At 43.5% G+C, this 25,911-nt stretch overlaps 1 protein-coding gene across 1 annotated transcript in view; it reads right to left on the reverse strand.

Annotated features, from left to right (window-relative positions):
• The window catches only part of LOC147711087 (uncharacterized), a 1,001,373-nt gene that overhangs the window by 529,447 nt on the left and 446,015 nt on the right, over positions 1-25,911 (reverse strand). The window contains exon 7 of the mRNA XM_086921902.1: positions 4,477-4,584. Coding sequence (XP_086778028.1) covers positions 4,477-4,584 — 108 coding nt within the window. The remainder of the gene's footprint in view (positions 1-4,476; positions 4,585-25,911) is intronic.

Here is a 25,911-nt window from a genome sequence, read left to right on the forward strand (position 1 = left end):
TGGCCTGGTGATGAACCAGGACACCAGTACGCACTACTCAGTTTGATGTAAACATTAGTACATTTCTTTAATTTTTTCAGAACAGTCAACGAAAAATATCATTACATTCATTTTCAATTTTCATTTGTTACGAAACATATTCTTTGTCATCAGAATATTGTTTACATGCATAATTCATACATTTAGATATTATTGCATTTCATCTACACCCAATGCATTTCGGGGCGAGAGCCCCTTCGTCAGGGGTCTGTATGTGAAAAAAAGAAGAGAAAGGAATCTCATTACTAATGATGCATAAATATATAGGGAAATTGATCTCTGTGTTATGTACACTCCTTACCGCTGATGAGACAAAGTGTGTAAATTGTGATGATCCGGGATGTTTTTAAGATAACCTGAGCAAAAGAAGAGTTAAGGTCTCATTTTAGATACATGAAATTGTATTGTTGGTCTTGTTAAGCAATGATTATCTTTGTAAAGCACCGTGTTACCTGTATGGTTGACTGCTTAGAGTCTATAAAGAAAGGAAAATGATAGGAGAATGTCAGGGGGGATTTTTTGCGTTGTTATCTGGGAAACTTAAGCACAAGCAGCTATTAATCTGAGTGCTAAAAATAATATTGGATGATGCTCACCTTATTTTCATTTTCATTAAATCTAGAGCCTGTGTGGAAGGAGAAAAGATTGCCATTGGTTACCTAAAGTGCGGATATGTGCGTATACTAACAATTTTCGGTTGTTAGAAATAAAGTTTACCTGTGAGTCTTACGCGATGTGTATCGGACTCAACTTGGGCTCTAGGTTCGGGCGGATCTGTTAACAAAACAATATTCTATCAGACGCTGGCCAGCGTGTAAATAATCGGGTTAATAGGTGAGTAAAAAAGGATTCTTAGCTATCCTTACCGAAGCGGGAATCCGTGACGACCCGTCGCAGCGTCTTTTCCGAGTGTTTGTGTATACTCGCGCAGTCCCTTGTTTGTTATTATTAGAGCTCCGTGTGTAGCTATTGAAAACGGACTAACGCTATGCTCGAGCATTAACTATTGTTGTGTAACGAATTATCTCTAGCTCTGTCTGTGACGATTATGCATTTTAAGCATAACTGATATAAACTTAGTGTGGATATGATTTTATAATAGCGAGTGAAATTTTTAACTATATCCGACCTCGTATTGATGGTCGCCATCTTTGAATGTTTGAGAGACAATATTTACTAATGTGCAATTTGTTAACTAGCGGTTGTATATATCGATTCCATATCATATGGGAAATCAAGAGTGAAAGGTTTAGGTTCATATTATGTCCCTTAGAAAATGGCGATGTTGGGATATTGAAGAAAAAGAGATTATGAAAATGAAAGAATGTGCTATCCGATGGTGATTTTAAATACATGTTACTCTGGTCATGAAGATAAAAGCTTGTGCATTTCTATCTGTTTATTATGCTTGGCGATGTGTTCTGGTTATTTACATTGTGGGTCTCCTGCCTATTTCCATTCTAATTTGTCTTATGTTGTCATGAGACCATGGTTTAATGTGTATATTTTTGTATAGGCTTGGCAACTGAAGTGTATTTTGTGAAGTGTTTTTATATATACCTTGTGGTGTATATTCTTTGTGAATCATTGAGATTAAATAGTTGTGTATATGGAGCGGACTTAGGAAGTGTCAGTTTCTATAGAAAGCAAATGAGATCCAGCTTGTCATTTAACCCATTCGGGGTGAGGGTTTGAAGCTTGCGTATCCAGAATGTCTCTCTTTGGAGGAGAATTTTAGCCTTGTCTATCCCTAGCCTTTGCGGAATCATTTCTATAATTTGGAATCTTAGTTGGGCTATGGAATGCCCTGATTCAATCCAGTGTTTTGCCAGGGGTGCTGTCAGATTTTTGTTGCGGATGCGGCTCTTATGTTCCGTCAACCTTATTTTCAATTTTCTGTCTGTTTTTCCGACATATATCAGACTGCATGGACATTTTATTAAGTACACTACATGTTCAGAGTTGCAATTCGTGGTATGCCTTAGTTGTATTTTTTCTCCTGTACGTGGATGGAACAAAGTGTCGCCGAGTATTACATTGTTACAATTTTTGCAATTGTAACATTTTTGAGTCCCCTTGTATGTTCTTTTTCCTGTCGTGTCGTCGCTGTTTGGTTTATTCAGTAGTTCTTTCAGATTCTGTGATCTTTTATATGCGAATAAGGGTCTGTCGTGAAAGAGTGTTTCAAAGTCTTTTTCCGCTTTAATGATTTCCCATCTTTTGAGAATGATTCTTTGTATATCTTTGGATGCAGATGCCTCGGTAAGGATAGCTAAGAATCCTTTTTTACTCACCTATTAACCCGATTATTTACACGCTGGCCAGCGTCTGATAGAATATTGTTTTGTTAACAGATCCGACCGAACCTAGAGCCCAAGTTGAGTCCGATACACATCGCGTAAGACTCACAGGTAAACTTTATTTCTAACAACCGAAAATTGTTAGTATGCGCACATATCCGCACTTTAGGTAACCGATGGCAATCTTTTCTCCTTCCACACAGGCTCTAGATTTAATGAAAATGAAAATAAGGTGAGCATCATCCAATATTATTTTTAGCACTCAGATTAATAGCTGCTTGTGCTTAAGTTTCCCAGATAACAACGCAAAAAATCCCCCCTGACATTCTCCTATCATTTTCCTTTCTTTATAGACTCTAAGCAGTCAACCATACAGGTAACACAGTGCTTTACAAAGATAATCATTGCTTAACAAGACCAACAATACAATTTCATGTATCTAAAATGAGACCTTAACTCTTCTTTCGCTCAGGTTATCTTAAAAACATCCCGGATCATCACAATTTACACACTTTGTCTCATCAGCGGTAAGGAGTGTACATAACACAGAGATCAATTTCCCTATATATTTATGCATCATTAGTAATGAGATTCCTTTCTCTTCTTTTTTTCACATACAGACCCCTGACGAAGGGGCTCTCGCCCCGAAATGCATTGGGTGTAGATGAAATGCAATAATATCTAAATGTATGAATTATGCATGTAAACAATATTCTGATGACAAAGAATATGTTTCGTAACAAATGAAAATTGAAAATGAATGTAATGATATTTTTCGTTGACTGTTCTGAAAAAATTAAAGAAATGTACTAATGTTTACATCAAACTGAGTAGTGCGTACTGGTGTCCTGGTTCATCACCAGGCCATACACACATGATATTTCATAGTTTGCAGGCTACATACCGGTACTGCACACATATCGAACAAACGCCTTAAGTTCTAAATAAGAGAGTGCAGCCACCCCCCTATATTCAATAAAATATTGAAGCACACCCCCTCAGACACTACATCTATTAGTCAGGTCTCGATCTTCTGGACCCCATAGCAGCTCGCAAAAATAATAAAATAGTAAAAGTAACATAGTCAGCGCGGAGCATCTAAAGATACATTAAGGCCGGCCTAACTTGGTTAAAACTCAGGAGTTTCAGCAAAGGATTTTTTAAAACTGCTTCCTAGGCAAGCTAAAATACAAACAAAACATTACAAAATGCAAAGTGTCCTGCAGAGACTTATTGTCGCAGCCGCAGGCCAACCTCGCCTCAGACCGTGCCCTTCCACATGGAGATGCCAAAAGATGATGCAGTTGGTTAAACCTAAACCTGGCCAATAAAAACCTATCTTGCTGTGAAGGAATCTTGGCAAGATACAGCTCTAGCCCCTGCATGGTTTTCAACAACATATAACCTTGGACTGATGGTTTCTGCAGCTCCAGAAGCTCTCTCTCCAAACCGGAACAGTTTAAAAACAGCATTTTAACACACCCCAGCTCGCCCATGGAGAGAGAAACGGGGTCCTCATAAAAATCGGGCATGCCAAAGGAAGCAAAAGCTGCCTTAACATAGGCAATCCACAGTATTTTAGGAGCCCGACCGAGGGCCAAGCAGTCTGCAGGATCAACAGATTTAACTTCAATTCATCCCTACTCCAAATCTTAATCCAACACAAAAGAGGGATTAGGGATATCAGGCCTGTCACTTGTGCATAGCCCCATACCTCACTTTCATATCAATGTTGAGATATGCATTTAGCCTGGTAAATTGTATACGGTCCCTTGGCACCCAGGAGCCTAACCTTTGTGCAAAACAAGAAACCTACCCTATGGTTTTAACAAACTCAGATCTTTTGGCCAACAGTTTTTAGCATCAAATAAGACACCAAAGTAAGGGAACTCCATGACTTTACCCAGAGTAGAATTAGCCACCTTAAAGGTCTTGCTGCTTGTGGATTTTGATGACAGAGCCCTTAAATTCCATGATCTACAGCCAAACAATTGCCCAGAAACTGAGAGGAGTTCTCTTCACTCAGACATCTTGCTGTGTTTCTCTGAAACTATCCAGTGGTAGCGTCCAAATTAGAGAATTACATTCTATGTTGTGGGATGGTAGCTGCAAAGATTCTGTGTACCATGATGATTACCTTTATTTTGATACAGATTGGATAGTACCGCATGATATGTCCAACAGCAAGCATGACTCCACTCTCTTGACACGCAGCCACAATTTCTTCGCAGTCTTCAGCAGTGACCTAAGGCACCAATCCAAAAAGAAATCCAATCAGTAATGCCACTTTCGACCTCAGCTGCTTACATTTAAACTGGAAATAATCAGTATAAGAAAACACTATGCTTAACGAGAATGCACACTTGTAATAATGTATGCTCTTGTTGGCTTTTTTTAACATATAATGGCATATCCCAAATAAAGGTTATACTTTTTTTTATTTATTTGAACACTGTTGCTTGTCCAAACACGAGATGCCACTCAGGAGTCCATTGACCCCAATCTCATGAAAGTTATACGAAAATAAGTGTACCCTACAGGGAGAGAACACAGGAGGCAGAAGCAAGCAGTAGACGTGTTTAATTGTTATTGACTTACTGGTAAGTTAAGAGAAACTACTGAAAGTGTGTGGATGTATCGAAGATCACAGAAAGGGTCTGGTAGAAGCGAGATGTGGACGCTGGAATGTTTGCGATTGATGTAAAGATTTATAATTAAAATGTACAGTAGCATTTACACAATAAAAGAACATTTTACGTGTAGTTGAACTGAAGACATGAGGTTTAGAGAAATGTGCTTATGTTAATAACAGTCAATGTAGGCCTTGAATTTGAAATGGCAACTCTGCTCACAGTCATCTTTTCAACAGACGATTCATGTACAAGAAACTTTGAAAACACTGCTTTTAGATGTAAGCCAAATTTTCAGGTACAGAATGATGAATCTTTCTTTAGGACTCTGTAGGACAATGTTAAACTGAGAAGGAGTTGTTTCAAGGCCTCATCTTTTGGGGCCATAGTGTGATACTCATGAGAACTTGTACTTGTATATTATGTAGCAATGTCTATATTAACAATTTTGGTGCCTGAAGGTCAACAGGGATGGGAACTGCATCATGTGATTCTTTGGGTTATAGCGGAAAAATGTTTTTTCAGAAAGTGTATTTTTCTTTCTATAACCTGATTGATCCAGTTTGCGTGTATTTAATGTGTGTGTGTCCATGTATGGCGTATATTGAATTTTGCACTATAAAAGAAGCCCTCGCTTTAGGGTGCTTGGTTCACTCTCCTTTTATTTTGGAGACTTAACCTTGTGGGTCCGACCTATGATTTGTAACTTTGATTTATTTCTCTGAGCTGAGATGTTTTTTTTTTGTTCCGATATATTTCTTGTTTTTTATTCTGAGCATATTATTCTTTCAATTTAAACGATTAACTGATGCTAAGTATTTATTGTGCTTTCTGTAACATCTGAATCCTTTAATAAACCTTCATAGTTTAATTTAAAATGTGTCTGTCTCCATTGTAAAGTCTAATGTGCTTCCCGTTATTTTCTGGATTAGTATTGCATGTCTAATTAAATTGTTCCACAGGTCCAGTTGAGGAGCAATAAAATCCTTAGGGGATGAACACTGCACCCGTCTGTCGGAAGCGCTTTTAAAATTGAGAGTAGCAGAGCAAAAGTGCCAACACATTCCAGGCATGTGCTCTATTGTGTGAATAGGATATTTCAGTACACTGTATAGAATATTCTGTGAACAAAACCAGGTCAATATGACATAAATGCAAATCAGCTGGCTTTATTTCTGCAAGCCGCTTTAGTGGTCGGGTCACAGTATGTTCCCCGTTTACTTTAAGCCGAAATTGTTTTAGAGTCCGTGAGCGCGCGCGCGCTTGCTTCTGTGTTTTTACAGGACCAGCACGGTCTCAAATTGGTTCTGTCTGCTTTGCCTCCACTAATGGCAGACAGATATGCTAATAGAATGAAAGGCCACTGAATTAGCAGGTCTTGGATAAGTCATGGTTTGAGAGCATGCGCACTTTTTCTAATTTCAGAAAGCATTCCACTCTGCAAGTGAAACAATTGTCTGCACAAAACATAGAATATATACAGCATGAAATCCAGGCGCAAGGAAGCTGTGCCAGAGAGGAGGCGCATGCAAACATGGCCTCCAAGCAACAAAACACTCAGCAGCGACGTTAGGCCCCAGAACGGCTCCACCTCAGATAATTACCGCACGCGGGCTGTCCTCGTGCGCGCGCGCGCCCTCTGAGACTCATTTATCACGGATCTGATGCAATGTATCCAGGGTTTCTGTGTTAGTGTGCCGCTGAGCCGACGATGATAAAGGCTGCATAAAGGGCTCGTATTGTTAGATATCACGACTCCCCAGGGGAGGCACGCGAGGAGATACGTGCAGTGAGCTCACCTAGTTGTACTGCCAGGGGCGGCGTAATTAATCAGGCCTCACTACTTAACACACACGCATAGAGTACATTGAGAAAGCACAGGTTTGATGCGTGGTGATTTCCACCTCAAGCAATGTGGCATTAACTAAATGTGCCTTTCCCCGGGTCTGGGAACAATATTTGATGTTTGTATGCACAAGAGGGCGCCCCCAGTTGCTGGCGCACCTGCTGCCCACCACCCACTACAATCTCACAGGAGAGAACCTGCCTGGGTGGGTGCCGGAGTAGGTTTGGTTTAGGCCGGGGATTTTCTTTTAAGTTTCCAGTGTACTACTACTCTGTCACTTACTAGCGAAAACCTGCATATACTAGGAAGAACTCTTGGAATTATACTAAAAACAAAAAGGTTATATGTGGTAATACTAAGTATGCCGTTTCAAATAACACTCGGTATGTCACGAACACCCAATTTGTCAACAATGCAGCTACCAGTTTGAGAATGTAACCACATACACCAGTGGAGCCAAGTCTGTAAAGGTACGCTATCTTTTTTCTCAGAAATGCACTTGTTATTGTTATACAGCCCATATATAAAAGATGTCCATCAAGATTGCTAGATATTAAATTACAGAAGAAGCAGCTGTACACCTACCCTGTCAGGACTGGGACAAAATTATGTCCGGGCGCCAAAATAAAAGCGACCACCATTAGCGCATCAGATTTTAGGAGACTCTTGAAGACTCACCTTTTCGCCCTTTAGGTCGCTCACTTCCCCTGTTTTCTCTCTCCACAGCGCGGGGATACGCCGAGATGGCGTCACCAGGCGCTTTATAAAATCCTTTATTATTATAGACAAAAGGTACCCCACCTTTGCAAACTGGAACTGTTTTCAACGTATAAAAGGCAAGCTGTATAGGCGTTTTGCAAGGTATGGAAGACTGCATGCATTTGTGCTTGCTGCAAGCAATGTTTCTGGCGCTATCGAACAGTATAATTCGGGCCACCAGATCCTAAAACAGGCTCACAAACAGATCTGACTTGAGACAAGCCCTAAACCTTAGTTTTTCCCAAAATTTCGGTGAATTGAAATGTTTTTTTTCCCCAACTAAGCATAGCTTCAGCATTCAAATCAAAAAGCAAGTCCCACGCATGCGCCTTGTGCTCTTCACATTATCTGCTCCAGCTGTCACCAAATTGCTCATACATATTTAAAATTGCCTGGGGCAGGATACTATTGTGGATGAAGCTTCTCGTGTGTTATTCCCCCATGATTCCACAGCGATCAATTTCTTTGACAGTGACATTCGCCACGTTTGGAAAATCATCGAGTGCATGTCACGTCACTCCCTCTCCCCTGAGAAAAAATTAAAACTTAACGTTATCAACCATTGGTTCTACAAGCAGATGTAAAAAAGAATCAATCAGGCGATGCAGTCCCTAACAGAAGGGCACTTGAAATAGCAACCGTGACACCTGTTACCAGAGAGACCTAATAAGCACCGTCGACTCATTCACCGATTCTTGCTCCATCTCCAATCGGCCACTTTTGGTCTGGAGAAAACATTAGCTTTGCCCATGTATTGTTAACAACATATATTCATTCAGTGCCTATGGGTTAGCCCCTCCTCAACTGATTTGCCATCAGTTCAAGTGTCATTCACATGTTGTTTCCAACCACCACAGCATACAGGATGGGACAGTAGGTCAGCCTACTTCAGCAACATACTCTCTTGCATTGTGAGTGACAGCATTTTGCCTACTCACGTGTGCACAGCTATTTGAAACGGGGTGCACTTGAGTGCCAGGGCTGCTGTCACTCCTAAATGTGGCATTTTTACGTTTGCCATTTTTTTTTTGCATATTGCTTATGTCTGCAAATGAAAAATACAAAAAACTGCAGGGTTGTTGCCAAAGCCAGACCTATTGGCTTTGCCAGTGCTTATTAGCTAATGCTAGAGAGAGAGGCACTAATAGCAAGCAGGGTGAAGCAACACTAAGTCTGCTATCTGCTTTGGCTACCTGCCGACTATTCCCGGCATAGTCCCAGAGCATAGACAGCTCTTGTGTCGCTCTGTGATAAACTGTTGCATCAGGAGGATTATAGGAGACACTCATGGGTAGGGTAGTAGTGACTTTACATTTTGTTTATCTTTCTGTCGTTTTTTACCATGGTTGGAGTAGTTGATTCGCATCCACCTAAGATGAGTACACCCCATATCTGATAACTGGATTTGCACAATGTTTGTAAGTAATGTATATGGACTAATACAGCTCGAACCTAACTGCAGAACAACAAAGTCCGGTAAAAAGGTTGGGGCAGTGGGGTGCAAGTAATGTAACTTACTGGTAATCTTCATTACTCAGAGTCCTGCTCCTTGATTCCCTTTCGGAAGGCCTGGGCCACAGATGCGTTTACATAGATAAGGGACCCCCTCTAAATATACTTTAAGGTCAGGGAAAGAGAGGAACGCAATAATAACATAGAAAGAAATTCCCTCATGACCTAAGTTATTTTATATTTGGCAATTCTTATGCTTTCATCAAAGACCTTCAACACAAGGTGACAACATTACATTTTGTCATATTTTTATATTTTATTTCTTTTTTATGTTTTCTTTTCAGAGAGATTATATTTTTCACAGTATTTCTTAAATTCATAACAATTATTTTATCAAAAAGGACATTTAAATCATCAATGAGTAATAAAAAATACAGACACCATACAGAGAAAACAAGTCAAGTTCACTCTCACAAATATCTCATGCATACACTCTCATACACTCTACATTCATTCTTTGTTCTGAGTCTGAGGGGTCACAGGTTGTTATGTGATCTATTACGCAAGGACCTCAGACTCAGAACAAAGAATGAATGTAGAGTGTATGAGAGTGTATGCATGAGATATTTGTGAGAGTGTACTTGACTTGTTTTCTCTGTATGGTGTCTGTATTTTTTATTACTCATTGGTGATTTAAATGTCCTTTTTGATAAAATAATTGTTATGAATTTAAGAAATACTGTGAAAAATATAATCTCTCTGAAAAGAAAACATAAAAAAGAAATAAAAATATGACAAAATGTAATGTTGTCACCTTGTGTTGAAGGTCTTTGATGAAAGCATAAGAATTGTCAAATATAAAATAACTTAGGTCATGAGGGAATTTCTTTCTATGTTATTATTCTGGGCCACAGATGCTCCTTTGATTCCCTGGCCAGGGGGTCTCCTATATTGTTTTTTTCTTTCTGCCAGAAACGAGAAGTATCTTATACGTAAGGACTGCATCAAGGAAGGTGGACGAGGAGGTAATGAAAGCAGGGAGGGGGTAATTGGAGGATCAGATAGTAGAAGTGGATGGTGAGAGACAGGGAGTGGGTTGCATGGCAGGGTAGCAAGGGGGCCGGTGGGGCGTCAAGGTGGGGGGCTGTGATGCAGTGGGTAGCTCAGTTAACAGAAGAGGTTAAGGGTAGGCCCGGGCAAAATCAAATTCAAGTCATTTCAGAAATTTTGCCTTATTCTTCTTATCGTAGATTACTGAAATTATGCCATTATCCATTATGCCACGCTACGTAAAAATCTCACCCAAGGCACTTAGGAATAACGCAGGTGGCTGTTGCTGTCACTACTTGTGTTTTTCGTGCTACTTTTTTACAATATCATACACCCTCATTCAAAAATTGGCTCGAGTATGCATTTCACGCTAAAATATAACACTAAATGATGGATTTGCACTTTGCGTACTGGAATAACATTTCTCATAGTGTTCCTAAAATTTCACATATTTATGTGAAAGCAAATTTCACAAATGTCCCACACCCCTAGTTAAGGCACTCTCCAATGCAACAGTAGACCTGGTTTTACCATCAGGTGGGACTGGGCTTGGAAATGACTATATTAAATTCTTCGCTGTCATGGAGGAGGGACGGTGTCTGGAGGATTTTGACCAGGAAGAAGCTCCAGTCCCTCAGAGAGTCACAGTATAAAGCCCTTCGTCAGGCTATTTCCCTGCTGCATATCCTGGATTCAGAATGGATGGTGTACTTAGCATTTTGCCAGCTTGATCTTGGTTAGTTGATAAGGCGGAGTAAACTTATGACTCTTCCAAATGACATAGAAAGTCAAAAATGTGATGCTCACGGGAAGAGTTTGAATGAGTCCATCTGTAACGAAACTGGGTCTCATGGAAAGCGCTCTGATACCCGATGTCTCAGGTCTAGTTTGCGCTCTATAAAACTATAAAAAATAAATTAAAACAAGAGTTAAACGGGATTTTCTGAGAGTTTAACTCATTCTGTGAATTATCTTCTGGCATTTGATACCACAAACTGCAGAATGAGAAATGTTCTTCAATGCAGATTCGTTGGTCGGAGGGACAAAGGCCAGGGCGGTTCTGGTGCCCTGAGGTAAGAGAGAAATATCAGTTGAATACTACTGTTATGAAGTCATGTTCTGGTAGCAATCACTTTACTCAGCCGAGCAGTCTGTTGATGCCAGAGTTCTTGATCTTGCAGAAAGTGGGTGTGCTGATGTTGCACTTAGTATTAGAACAGAAGACCAAGGATTTGGTGCTGTTGAAGTGTCTTTGGGTGAAGCCGTTCAGCCTAATTTCATCAAGCCAGCCCTGGACCTGACGTAGTAGAAGTCGCCTTATGTTAGCACTAACAAAATTGTTATTGTAAATGTTATTGTTTTAATAAATAAAGTACATTTTTATTGGTCTTAAATTTGAAATGAAAAATGTAAAGTACATTTTATTGGTTTTAATTTTTGTGGTAGTGACTGACGCTTCACAACGTTAAATAGAATATTGCAAATCAATGTCATGGAATTCTTGCACTCTCTTCTCCATGGGGTGCACATTTCAGTATACAAGAGAGACAAGAACATGGAAAATGTTTGCAGATAGGACTTTACTGGTAGTGTTGGCTACAGATCTTGAATCAAAGATACCAGATGTGCTTCCGTGCACATCTGGTCCACAAGGATGTCACTGGAATAAAGTTAGTAGAGTGTAAGCATCCTGAAAATGTATTTTTTGACCTACCTGACTGTGTTTTTTCTACATACTATGAGTTTGAATTTCTGCTTTGATTTTTTTCTTTTTTTTATCGAGATGTAGAGGGAGTATATTATGCTTTAATAACCGGTCAGTTGGCTTACTTTAGGGTGGTCAAACATTCATTAGGACGTTGGAGATATACCAAACACTTTGCTCCTGCCCCGTCCCCACAAGGGATATCAAAGTGCCAGGATATTAGCAGTGTGTCCCTGGAAGGGCCACCCCTCACCCAGGCACCAGCAGGGTGCACAGATGTTGCTCCAGGCCTCCCTACGAACAGCCCCCATCCTCCAATCAAAGGGGGAGGTTAAAGTATTGATTGGAGGAAATTAAACATGACTTGTTTGATTGCGACTGCTGAAGCACTACCACTGGAAGTGACAGGATACCGGGTGTGCCTGATTAACTGTCAGTGATGCCCGTGATTGATCACTGGGTGGGGAAACAATATCAAAACCGTTGCTTTGAATGTAGAACACAAAGCAAAACATGATTGTAGGAAGCTGGCTTTTCATGTAGTGCGCCAAAATCAGGGACACTATGTAGAAAGTCCAGACGACCCTTATTGGTTTACAGGGCTTCAATTAATAAATAATTCCAAATGCTCTCTTTTGTGGTAATGTGGGTGTTGAAAGCAGGCTCTCTATATAGTGTACTAAAATGAAGTACACTGTACAGAGAGTCCAGTGGGTCCCCACTTGGCTTACAGAGGCTAAGGTAGATTATACTAACACTCTCTTTTGTGGTAGTGTGGGCGAGAAATTAGGCTTATCAGAGGGCAGTGCTAAGCATTTGTTGTACCTACAGAGGTAATAAAGGAGAGAAACACAAAAAGAATAAATCCAAGACCAAATTAGAAAAATATTTTTTTATATTTTGAACTCAACTTCGTTTCAAGGTAAGTACAGTCTACTTTTACAACCAATGGAATCTTATGGAAGGAAAAGTAAAAAAAAATGCATAAAGGTAGGTACAGTCAGTTTTAGGGGGTTCACCTTCTGGGATCAGAATAGTAGTGGGCCAGCAGTTCTTCGGGAACCACCCGGGTTCTACCGAGAGCAGGGTGCTGGTGAAGCTGGTACAAGGTGCGCAACGGAGAAGGGGGGGGGGGGGCACCTGAAATGAGGCTGCACAGGGGGATTTGCAAACAAGTCCAAGGGTCCCCAAACAGGGGCTCAGTTCGCAAGGGGTCTTGAAGCACGGGGACACAGCCGGTTCATCAAAACCCGGATTAGGAGGCTTGGATGCAGAGTGGTTTGGTTGGCTGGGCTGGTGCGCAAAGATGCATCTTGCAGTCAGGGACAAACAGCTGGAGGAGAGAAATCAAGGCAGCTGGGCGACTCTCAAAGTGGGTCTTAGTGATGCTGATGTTCCTTGACGGCTCTTGGTCCTGGTGCAGTGAGAGTCCGGACTGGTCCCTCGCTGTTGGTATTTGGTGCAGGGCATCTGGTACCCCGGGAGTTGGTACTGCATGGCTCCGGTTGGTCCTGGTGTCTTCACACTCGGTTAGGCAACAGATCTGACCTTCCAGATCACTACCTTCTCCTGGTCGTCTGTGGTATCAGTCAGACCAGGGAGCTGCAAGGCGGTGGGACAGATTCTGCTTGTTGGTGCTTGTGGACTGCAGGGGAGTAGCTCCTCTACTCCAAGGGGGACTTTCAGTGTTTGTCGAAGAGCTGGCAGGCTACCCAAGGCTTTGGTAGTTCTCCAGCTCGCAGGGCGAGTAAGTCTGTCACGATTGTCGAGAGAGGTCTGTGGACATAAATGTTTGTAGCCAAATCCAAAGTTCTGCCGCTGTTCTCACCAGGCAGTGACTATTCTTCATCCTTCTTCTGTTACTCCTTCGAATCTGTCCTGGGTCGTGAAGTGCTACATAAACACTCAATTTAGGGACGTTAAGAGAAGTACCAGGTAGTAGCCAATGGGCTGCCTACCTCTAGGGTGACTACACCCTCTATATGACCACTTTTTGTGGGAAGTGGGCCTAACCCTGACCCTAATAGGCTAATTCTCTCCCACAAACAATGGAGGATTCTGAAAAGTGGGGTCCACATCAGATGGCCCGCCATAGGGGCGGTGCTGGCTGAATGTGGGCACACCTCTGAATCTTACTAATTTTCCCTTCTGCCTTGCCACGAAAAGTGGGAGCAGGACAGGGGGCTGGCCATCTCCACTATCTGGAGAAGCCTGGGTTCGCATAACAAAGGCGACAGGGCCTTTGAAGCTTCCTCCTCTGGAATGCCCTTCCTACTTGGAGGAGGTGTGAACACCTATGCCCAGAGCAGGCTTTGTTCCTGACCTCAGAGAGAGAAGGCTCTCATATCAGGGGGTCAAAAAACGTGTCTAGAGTTGCTGTTTGGTCGAGACCAGTCAGTCAATACACTAGCAATTGGTAGGTTTTCAGGGGCACCTCTAAGGTGCCCTCTGCATGCATTTATTAATAAATCCAGCACTGGCATCAGAGTGGGTGTATTAAGACGAGGTGTTAGGTATCAAACACCTTGGGGTATAGTGAAGCCATCATGTTGTCGGGGAACCAGTAATCATGAGTGTCCAGCCCATTTAGTTGTCATCGCTTCCCTGTGCACTGGTAATAGCAATGGGTGAACTTCAATATCACCGGGACATATCCACTCTTGGAGATATGCCCTCACATGGGTATAGTGCACCCTGCCTTAGGGCTGTAAGGCCTGCCGTAGGGGTGATTTACCTATATCATATGCAGTGTTTTACCGGCATGGCCCACAGAGGAGTGTGCCATGTCGACTCTTTGGTTTTCTCTGCACTAAGACACTCAGGCTGCAAAGGCAGTTTACATGAGCTTGGTGAGTGGTCCCTTAGGGTGGCACAATTCGTGCTGCAGCCCTTAGGGACCCTCTTTAGTTCCAAGGCTCTAGGTACCAGGGGTACCACTTACTGGGGACTAACAAAGATCCTAAAGGGTTGCCAATTGAGGAACAATTGTTCAGTTTAGGGAAAGAACACTGGCGTTAGAGACTTTGTTATTAGGAACCCAGCACACTTTCAGTCAAAGTTGCACTAGATACTATGTAAAAAGTAGGGTGGGTACTGCAACAAAAACCCAGTTTCCTACACACCTATTCACCCCCAGGCCATGAAGCTCAGCCGCAATCTGGGAGAGCCTACCTAGTTTGTTAGGCGAGGACAAGTAGAGAAACAGCTGGATTGTGGCAAGTCGACTTATCTCAACGGTGTTGGGAACAAACTTAAAATGCACCTTGTTTGTTCCTTTGCCCAGTCCCATTTCCTTGGGATGAGAGGTGTCTACATCTGCTAACACTATCTTAGCCAGGGCAAACTCCAGCTTACCCAAAGAGGGCACCCACAACTTGAGTAAACCCACCATGACCAACAGGGTCAGGGGGCATATCTTGCTATTTGGCATGGGGTCACAACACCATGCAATGACAGTGTAGCCATAAAGGCTAACACCCACCAGAGGCCACTGACACCGGTCAGAATCCAGAACCTCACCATTAGCTCCTCACTGACAGGGGAAGGTGCTAACTTACAAGCTTCTTTTGGTTTACTTTGCCTGTCTGCTTTTGTAGATGGGGGTTACTACATCACGTAGCAAGCTTCCACTCTCTCAAGACGCCCCAGGGCATTCGAGTGCTAGTTAAAAACCAAAATCAAATCAAATCAAAATCTTCTGTTAGTCGAGAAGCCACCATCTTATGATTAACAGTAACTAGTGAGGACCTCTTGTGGGGCAGGTAGCAGGGCTCGACAAATCTGAAAAATAGTACTAGTCCTGCCGGTCTAGTACTTTAAAAAAACTCCTCGACCTAACAGTAACCTACTTGACCTCTGTCTCTGAAAGCGGAGCAAATGTGACAAGATAATAAGATTTAAAGACCTCTTTATTGCTATTGCTCATTTGCTTTGTGAGCAATAAAAATGCCTTTAAATCTTGTTATCTTGTCACATTTGCTCTGTTTTCAAAGACGGAGGACAAAAGTTAGTATGTTTTCCTACTCGCCATAAAGGGCGAGTAGGACCTAAAAATAGCTCGACCTCATAAAATGTACCTCGCAAATGCGAGCGGTCGAGTGTATTTGTCGAGCCCTGGCTAGGGCTTCGCCAGTGCCAACTTTAGAGTTAGCCCCTACTGGTGTTGAATCTCCTTGGCTCACTGGAACTTTGGCTAAAAGTTGCCCACCTTTCCTACACCTTCTCTTTTTCTTATTCTTCTGGGGCTTACCTGCACTATCTGCAGATTCAGCAACTTCAGAACTCTTGTGTGAGGACTGGCACTGGACCAGTGCCACACTTTGGCTAAGACCAACCTCTAGGTGGTCATTTCCAAAGAGAAAGTCAAGGAGGAGTTCTTTACGGTCTACCACCCTCTCCTACTAAAGGATCCATCTATTTCTAGGGGTAATAGAGCAACAGGCCTAACAGTCACACCCCCTGGGATAGCCCTTACTTGTCTTGTCTCACCTGGGATATACTGGTTTGTGAAAAACAGCCTGTTATGCACAACAGTGTGACTGTCACAGGTGTATCTCAGGGCAGTGGTTGGGATTCCATATACGAGTAGGTGGTGGAAATGTCTACTCTGCTATGGAATCTCCAACTCATCTTTTGGGTCCACTTTCCAGTTAAATGATAAGAGGACTTTCTCATCTGAGGAATCACCCTCTAAGCCTATACTGGCAACCCCTGGGGGTTCAGTAGTGGGTTTGTTTTGAGGACAGGAATAATCAGTCCTCGGTGTGGTGTCCAGTCTTCTGAAAGTTGTGACAACATGCCCTTTTGGGATCCCAATTCTTACCTTAGTACCCAGTTTTGTTTTGTGTAGTGTATTGTAGGCACCCTCCTGGTCGGGTTTTTGGGAGCCTACAGAGGACTCCTTTTCTTTTTCCTTAAATTGGTCCACCTTTTTCTCTTGGGGGGGGGGGGGGGTGGCTATTTGGCTTCTTTCTTTTAGCACCCCCTCCATGACTTGCCTTGGACATACTAGTTCTCACCTTGTGATCAGTATTCTTCCCCAACTCTTGAAGAGAGACTAGCCCCAGGTCTACCAAGTACTGCTGCAACTATTCTTGATAACAAAAACTCAACAAATGTTCTTTCATTATCAAATTATACAGATTGTCATAGTGTGATAATGGATATTGCAGGGGATGTGGCTAAGGAGCTAGGCCATACCCCTTATCTGCAGTTTACTTTTAAGCAGTTAAGGATCCTCTGCAAAGGATACAAAACAAGAACTGGCTCGAACCCTACCACTGTAAAGCTTCAGAAGCTGTTGGCAGAATATGAGCTGGCTCCCAGGGCGGAACAAGCAAGGAAGAGAACCGTACCTCTACCCCAAAACTGACCCAATGTGCCAAAGGCACCTGCCTTTAGTGAGGGCTAAGGTCACTCAAGGTACAAGAAATATCCAAAGGGGAGGCTCTCCTTGACAGATTGGCCTGAAGAATAGCCCAGGAGGATAGGATACTGGGAAGGGCAGAGACAGCAACGTAATTCCTAGAGATAGAGAGGAAACCTTTGATGAAAATCCCCAAAGGGATTGTTCTCAAGTATACAGGAGATGATATCACAAAATAGTTTACAGCGTTCGAGAGAGCCCGTGTAGCAAGAACGGTCAGCCAGAAGTATTGGGGCTCTTGCCTTTGAGACCTGTTCTCTGATAAGTGCAGGAATAGACTCCTGACACTGACAGAAGCTGAATCCTATTACCACATAAAGCATACCCTGATTGAGGACGTTGGACTCACCACTGAAGAATACAGGATCAGGTTCAGAGAGACTCAAAAACCCCAAGTCAGTCCTGGGTAGGTAATGTACACTTTTCAGTAAACACACTAAGTTGGCTGGTTTAGGCTTATCAGAGGGAAGTGTTAAGTATTTGTTGTACACACAGGGTCAATACATTACACACACACAAAAAGAAACTCAAGACCAATTTAGAAAAATAACATATTTTTATAGAATTTTACACACTAAGAACTTCATAGTTGGGTGAGTACTTTAGACGTTATCACATTTTACAGTAAAAAAGTGAAGAACATGACAGCTGTCAGAATTGAGGCATGAGCCTTGAACGCTGAAATTTTATCCCATGGGAGAAACATTCACTGCATATGGTGACTTGCAAATGACTTACAGTACTGATCTTCTGGACTTAAGGTGAGTAGAGGGCAAGGTTCAAGACAGCACCAAAAGATCAGTTTTACCTGCCCTGGGGACACTGGGTGCAGAGGTGCTTTCAGCGGTGGTAGCCTCAGACATTACACACTGTCATCAATGGGAAAAGTACCTGTAGGAAAGAGGCTACAAGCGGGGGCTGAGGGACCAGTCCTCCAGAACCCAAAGGGACATTCCACTACTGGGGTCTCAGGGCCACAGACATACTGTCGGTTTTAATGGATTCGGGCACATAGGTGTTTTGGTTGGCTGGTCATCAAGTTTGAGGCTCCCACAGTTCTCGGTGCACCTGTAGAAGAGGGGGAAGAAACACAACAAGACGACTTCTGGCGTGCAGCCGGTCTCTGGTGGAGTCCCTCAATGTGTAGGTCGGTTTTGGCAGTGGTGGTGTCTCCCAAGGCTAGCAGAAGCCATGGTCGCATATCGAAGGTAGCAGGGGCTTTGAAGTCCCTGGCCTTGATTTGCTAAATCACATCCCGCTGGAGGAGGTGTGGACACTTTCCTCTGGAGCATAGCATTGTGTCTGGCCTTGGAGAGCTTAGGCTCTTACCTGCAGTGGACCAGAAACATGTGTTTGGTGGCAGGCTGGGCGGTACCAGTCAAACATGAGACGTAAGAGGCTGGTAGATTTTCAGGGGGCACCTCTAAGGTGCCCTCTGGGTGAATGTTTTAATAAATCCACTACTGGCACCAAATGTCATAGGTTTCAGTAAAACCCTCATGTAGCTGTGGAACTCGTAATAACCCGTGCCCAGTACATGCCTAAGATGGCTTCCCTGTTCACTAGTACTATCTAGTATCGACGAGATATCATCCTTCTTTGAGAGTAAAATCAATACCATATATGAAAAAATAGTGGCTGCCAATAATAGTACGAATGGCACTAACAGGATCATACTTCCAAACCTGCCTAAAGATAAAAACAGTGCAAGTCCCATATCACACTTTCCCCTCATTGAAAGTGCTGATCTCCCTCATCTCATTACTCACATCAAATCAGGGTCTCCAAACGACCTCCTTCCTGCTAAGATGGTTCCCCCCCTGATCCCTCTCCTGGGCCCCTTCATACAGAATGTCATTAACACATCTCTTACAAAAGGACAAGTCCCAGCAGACTGGAAGAGGGCGGTGGTAAACCCAATACGCAAGAAAGCTGCTTCCCCATGGACCGACCTTTCTAACCTGCGTCCTATTTCACTCTTACCATACATCAGTAAGATAGCCGAGAAGCATGTGAACACCTACTTGTCACAACATCTAGAAGCGACGGAGGGCCTGGACTACTCCCAATCTGGTTTCAGGCCAAACCACAGCACCGAATCTGCCCTCCAAACAGTGACCAATAACATCAGAATGGCACTGGATGGGGGCAACTCTATGATTCTGGTGCTGCTGGATCTCTCCGCCGCCTTCGATACGGTGTCTCACAAAGTACTTCTTGAGCGACTAAAGGACGTAGGTCTGGAGGGTATGGCACTGGCATGGATGGAAAGCTTTCTGTCAGGACGCTCTCAAGAGGTTAGGCTGGGCTCCCACAAATCCATCCACAGGGAGCTCAATAAGGGAGTGCCACAGGGCTCCTGCTTAAGCCCTACACTTTTCAACGTGTATGTGGCCCCCCTAGCCAACCTAGCAAGAACATTTGGGTTTACACCAGTGTCGTACGCTGACGACACCCAACTCCTCTTTCCCTTTAAAGAACTGACACCTGCGATAAAAAAATCTTTCGCAGAGGGAATGAGAGCAATATCTGCTTGGATGTCAGCAAACTGTCTCCAATGCAATATAGGAAAAACGGAGGTCATGCTGTTTGGACAAGCAGTAACACATTGGACACCGGATTGGTGGCCCCTGGAATTAGGTCCTGTTCCTAGTCCCAAAAACACAGTGAGAAACCTAGGAGTGTTATTAGACCAAACACTTACCTACAAGGACCACGTAAACCAGGTGGCGAGCACCTGCTTCCGAGCCATCGGAATGCTAAGGAGAGTGTTTCCCTACCTGCCAGACTGCCATAGAAAAACACTAGTGCAGGCATTAGTTATTAGCAGAGTGGATTACTGCAATGGCCTTCTTTTGGGAGCAAATGAAGGGCAGCTCAAAAAACTGCAGGTAATCCAAAACACGGCAGCAAGGATTGTCCTCAACGTCCCCCCCAGGACTCCCTCCCTCCCACTGCTGACTAAACTCCATTGGTTACCAGTGAGGAAGCGAGTGCACTTCAAGACCTTATGCACAATCCACAAAAGTGTGATAGGCAAAGGCCCTAAATATCTGACCAACATCTTCCTGCCTTACGCCCCTGGGCGAACCCTGCGCTCTGGTAGCCAGCAGCTTCTGCAGGTGCCTAGAATAAAAAGGGCCAGACAAGGAGGGCGAGCCCTGGCTTATCTTGGACCAAAGCTTTGGAACTCCCTACCCCTTGAGATGAGATCATTGACCAACCATCTGACCTTTCGAAAGGTCCTAAAAACACACTTATTACCCAGTAACTGATCCCCCTCTCTCAAAACGCACCATACAACTCTTCACTACCATCCAAGGCTATTCTCACTGGCAAAGCGCGGAGATACCCCTCCGGGGGTCTAGTCTTGCGCTATAGAAGAATATAAAATAAATAAAAAATAAATAAAATAGTAATTGAACTAGACAGTGCAGGGGCATATCCGTTCATGCAGGTATGTTCTCACGTTAATATAACACACCCTGCCTTAGGGCTATAAGGCTTGCTGTAGGGGTGACTTACATATATTGCATGCAGTGTCTGAGGGCATGGCATGTCCTGTTTTAACATTTGTTTGCGTCATTTCACGCCACAGCCCTTAGGGACCCCCTTAAGTACCCATTCCCTAGGTACCCGGGGTGCCATTTACTAGAAACCTACAGAGGTGCCAAAGGTCTTGCTGATTGGAGTACAATTGAACAGTTATCATGTTTGAAGAAGCCGCCGCTACAACCATCAAGTGTAAGAGTATTTACATGGGGTGCACAAAATCCTGTAACCAACATGGGAAAATTCACGGACACCATGACGCACAAAGGCAAAACTGTCGTAGAAGAAATACATGTGTTACCAGGAGACATTCCAGCACCATGTCTACTAAGCAACGTAACAGCAAAAGTAATGGGACTACTGAAAATGATGTATCACATGTCAGAAAAAGAGAGCATACTACAGGAATTCCCGAAGCTAACGGAAGGACTAGGAAAACTTAAAGGAAAACAAATAACATTACACATAAATGAGGCTGTCAGGCCAGTTGCACAGCACCACCGAAGGGTACCAATACATCTACAACCTCAAGTAGAGGAAGAAATAAAGGCGTTACTGGCCCAGGACATCATTGAGCCTGCAGAAGGACCAACGCCATGGGTGTCCCCAATAGTGGCTGTACCAAAGAAAGACACTACGCAGATAAGGATCTGCGTGGACATGAGAATACCGAACACAGCCATCGAAAGAGAAAGGCACCCAGGGCCACATCTGGACGACATGATAAGCTGCCTGACAGGAATGAGAAACTTTTCCAAACTAGACCTGTGCAAGGGATATCATCAATTGGAGCTAGATGAGCAATCCAGATATATAACGACCTTCTCAACGCACCTTGGACTGTTTCGTTACAAAAGGCTAAGTTTTGGAATATCTTCAGCAGCAGAAATATTCCAAGAAACGATCAGGCAGATAATAAGACCGATAACGAACAGTCTAAACTACAGCGATGACATCCTGGTCTTTGGGAAGTCAGACGGGGAGCATGACACAGCACTGAGGGAAGTATGCTCACGGCTAGTAGAGGTGGGCCTGACAGTAAACGAGAAGAAATGCGAGCTGGGGAGAGAAGAACTAGTGTTTTTTGGACACATATTCTCACGAAAAGGAATGAGGCCTGACAAGAGTAAGATAGACACGCTCGAAAAAGCGAGTGAACCAAAAGACGTCGCCGACGTGCGCTCGTTTCTTGGCCTCGCCAGCTACTGCGCGAGGTACATAAAAGACTTCGCAACGGTGAGCACACCCTTGAGAGAACTGACAAAACAAGGGCACCCATTCGAATGGACCACAGAGTGCACAAAAGCGTTTGAAGAGATAAGAGCATCAGTGACAGCAGTCGACCACCTAGCATACTTTGACCCGAACCTATGCACAGAACTAACAGTAGACGCCAGCCCGGTAGGCCTGGGCGCAATACTAGCACAACACAAACCTGGGAAAGATTCACCTCGACAAATAGTAGCATACGGAAGCAAAAGCCTGTCCGATGTTGAGAGAGCCTACTCTCAACCAGAAAAGGAGAGCTTGGCGGTGGTATGGGCATGTGAGCACTACCACATGTTCATATATGGAAAGCCGTTCACAATAGTGACAGACCACCAAGCGCTAGTGACTATCTATGGCAACCCAAAGGCAAAAATACCACAGAGAATAGAAAGGTGGGGGTTAAGGCTGATGGACTATAACTTCAAGATAGTACACAAACCAGGCAAAGATCAAAATCCAGCCGACTACATGTCGCGACACCCGCTCCCGTATCGGAGTAATAGTACCACAATGGCAGAAGAATACCTCAATTTCATCGTGAAACAAAACACTCCAGCGTCAATAACAAGTGAAGAACTGGAGCAAGAGACAAAAAGAGATCCGACAATGAAGACAATAGGAACGATAGTGAGGCTACAGAGATGGAGACACATCAATAGCAACACCGTCACAGAAGAAGGAGTTGACAAAGAAGAACTGTTGGCGTTCAAAAAGATAGGCGAAGAATTGTCGGAGACAGAGAACGGAGTCCTGATGAGAGGTTCAAGGATTGTAATACCACTTCGACTACGAAAGAGAACAGTTAAGATAGCACATGAGTCGCATAGAGGAATAGTAGCGACAAAGAAGATGCTGAGAGAAAGAGTGTGGTTCCCAGGACTAGACAGCATTATAGAGGAAGAAGTGTCACAATGTCACACCTGTCAAGTAACTGGATCATCCAGTAAGCCCACACCGCTGAGGATGTCGGAACTGCCTTTGGCAGTATGGACTGAACTAGCGGCAGACTTCTATGGGCCACTGGAGACTGGAAAATACCTGCTGGTAGTCATTGACAAATTTTCAAGATTTCCAGTAGTGAGGGAAGTGGCATCGACATCGGCAAACGCCACCTTACCAGTGCTGGACGACATCTTTGCTGCCTGGGGCTCACCACAAACACTGAAAACAGAAAATGGCCCTCCATTTTCAGGAGAAGAGTTCCGCAGGTTCATGGACTACCTGGGGATCAAACACAGGAAAATAACCCCACTGTGGCCACAAGCCAACGGAATGGCAGAAAGATTTATGGGGACCATCAAAAGGGCCATCCAGCGAGCAAAATTGACACAGATTTCCATTGGACAAGCGCTGTGTCAAGTACTACGAGACTATAGGAACACCCCTCACAGCACCACGGGCAAATGCCCAGCAGAACTGGTATTAGGAAGAACAAGCAAGACGAGGCTACCACAGAGAGAAGCCACAGCAGACATCAACAGACAAGAGATCGCAGAAAGAGACAACAAAGAAAAAAAGAAAATGAAAGAATATGCTGACAAAAAGAGACATGCAGCTGAACACCAACTAAAGGAAGGAGACATAGTAATAGTGAAGCAAACACAGCAAAGAAAATCCAACAGCCCTTTTTCAAAGGAGCCGCTGGTAGTAACTGGAGTAAACGGGTCATTGGTGACCGCGGACTCAGACCATCGGAAGATAACAAGAAACAGCTCACATTTCAAGGAGCTCAAAATGGAAGAAGGAGAAAGAGCAATAACAACAGCGGAAGTGGAGGAAAGAGAGCAAGGAACAAACGGAGAAGTGACAACACACAAAGAAGAAGGTGGAGGACCAGAGCAGAGCGGAGAACAAAGACCAAGAAGAGAATGCAAAAAGACAAAGAGACTGTTAGAAGAAATGTAGAGACTCTCTCTCTCTCTCTCTCTCTCTCTCTCTCTCTCTCTCTCTCTCTCTCCCGCACCGTCTCACAGGCGTTCCACAGTGTGGGCAAGGACTTGTGCATGGGGAAAGTATTTGTTGTAACAAGGGGGGAGATGTGATGACCAAGACAGATGACGACAGACGCTGGACACTAGGACCCTGTGGGTCACAGGGTGGTGACCAGGTCACCGGACACCACTTCCTGTCGGGGGACAGGAAAGGACATTATGCAGCAGGACGAGGACGAGGACAGACGTGCCCTGACGGACTGATGAGAAACCAAAATAAAGAATTACATGTGCACCTACCCGATCTGTGTCCCGAGTAATTACTGCGTGCCGTGTACACGACAATGTTGTAGGGAAAAACCACTGGCACTGGCGACCTGGTTTGCAGGAACTCAGGGCACTTCAGTCAAAATTGCATCAAATACCAGGCAAAAAGTCAGGTGACCATGTCAAAATGGGGCACTTTCTTACAATGATGGATCGCTTGTAGGTGGAAGCAGCTAATAATCTGCTGCCTTTAGTCGCTCAATATAATAAATGGGGCCTCTATTACTGGGATTTGGGGGCCAGTGACTGGGTAGGGGTACCATTGCTAACATACGAGGTGGAAAATCACTAGACTGGAACAGGCAATATGAGGCAAGAAAGCCCTCAGCCAAGACAGCCACACTAGTTTTTCTGGACGTCAAGCAAGGGTAAGCGGGAATACCGGGATGAGCTGTGCAGTCTAAACCCTGGTACCAGGGAGCAGAAACATATGGCTGCTGCACATGGGGGATGGGCAACACATTTTGACAAACCAAAACAAATGTAAATTATGGCATTAAAACATGAATCTTGGCGCTGGTTTGTTTTATTGGTGCAGCCTTTACATACTTGCAACAAAAATGGAAAATAAACAACACAAAAGTTGCATTTTGACATCAGATTAAAATAACATTTATTGCTGGCTTTTTTCTATTCGTAGCTTCACAATCCACTTCTGCGGTCACTAAGTGCTGGAACCTTCATGTGTTACAACTCCACAGTGTAACAGTAGTTCAGAATGATGGAAAGCTGCCTTGCCAGTTTCAAACATCTGACCTATGGCTCACAGCATGTTTCAGCAGCACGCATTTCACTACCAGTTACATCCACCATTGTACATAATGTACAGGATAGGCATGTGCTCTATAAGTCGGTATATGTACTCATGCACCAGTATTGCACCTTTTGCAGCGACCTCAGTGTAAAGTGCAAGGCACAACTTAAATCCCAGCAGGAGTATTTCATCCTTTCGTCCTTCTGGCATTGACAACATGAGTAGCATTGAGATGATAATAGAGTAATTGGTAACTAATAGTGTTAAGCAAATGTCTTAATTTATCTTCAACAATGCATATATGGTGTGTTGTGGAGTTTTTGATCATTCAGAATTAGTTAAGTTTAACCATAATGAATGTTATTGAAACACACCTTGATTGACATACAGCCGCCTTACTGCATCATCAGCAGTGGGCATAAAAGAATACAATGTTGCACATGAGAGTAGCACATTTGGCCCTCTCCTGAGGTGGCGGGGGGCAGGGGGGTGAGGGTAAAGTAGGAAGCATTGCTGACAAAAATATGTTTTGTGTGTTGCGCTGATAATGTTTGAACCGTTTCTTTCTGTACCCAGTGGACCATTAGGTCTCAGTGTAAACTTCAAATGATGTCACTGATAGCGAATGAGTTGAGTTATGTGGTACACCACAAGGTGTTATCCTGTTTCAAAATGTGTCCTCTCTGTGTTTTTAGCAGAGAGAATGTGCATGCAATATTGCATTTTTTTCCTGTATGAATATGGCTTGGTGTGATATGGTCACTTTGAACATATTTATGGGTCTCTGAATGTACGTTATTTGGTCAAAATGTAAATTAATTGCTGCAGTTGTTCATTTACGACTCCAAATGTACTTTGAATGGACACATGTA

Source organism: Lissotriton vulgaris, chromosome 5 (genome assembly GCF_964263255.1).
Source record: "Lissotriton vulgaris chromosome 5, aLisVul1.2, whole genome shotgun sequence".
NCBI lineage: Eukaryota > Metazoa > Chordata > Amphibia > Caudata > Salamandridae > Lissotriton > Lissotriton vulgaris.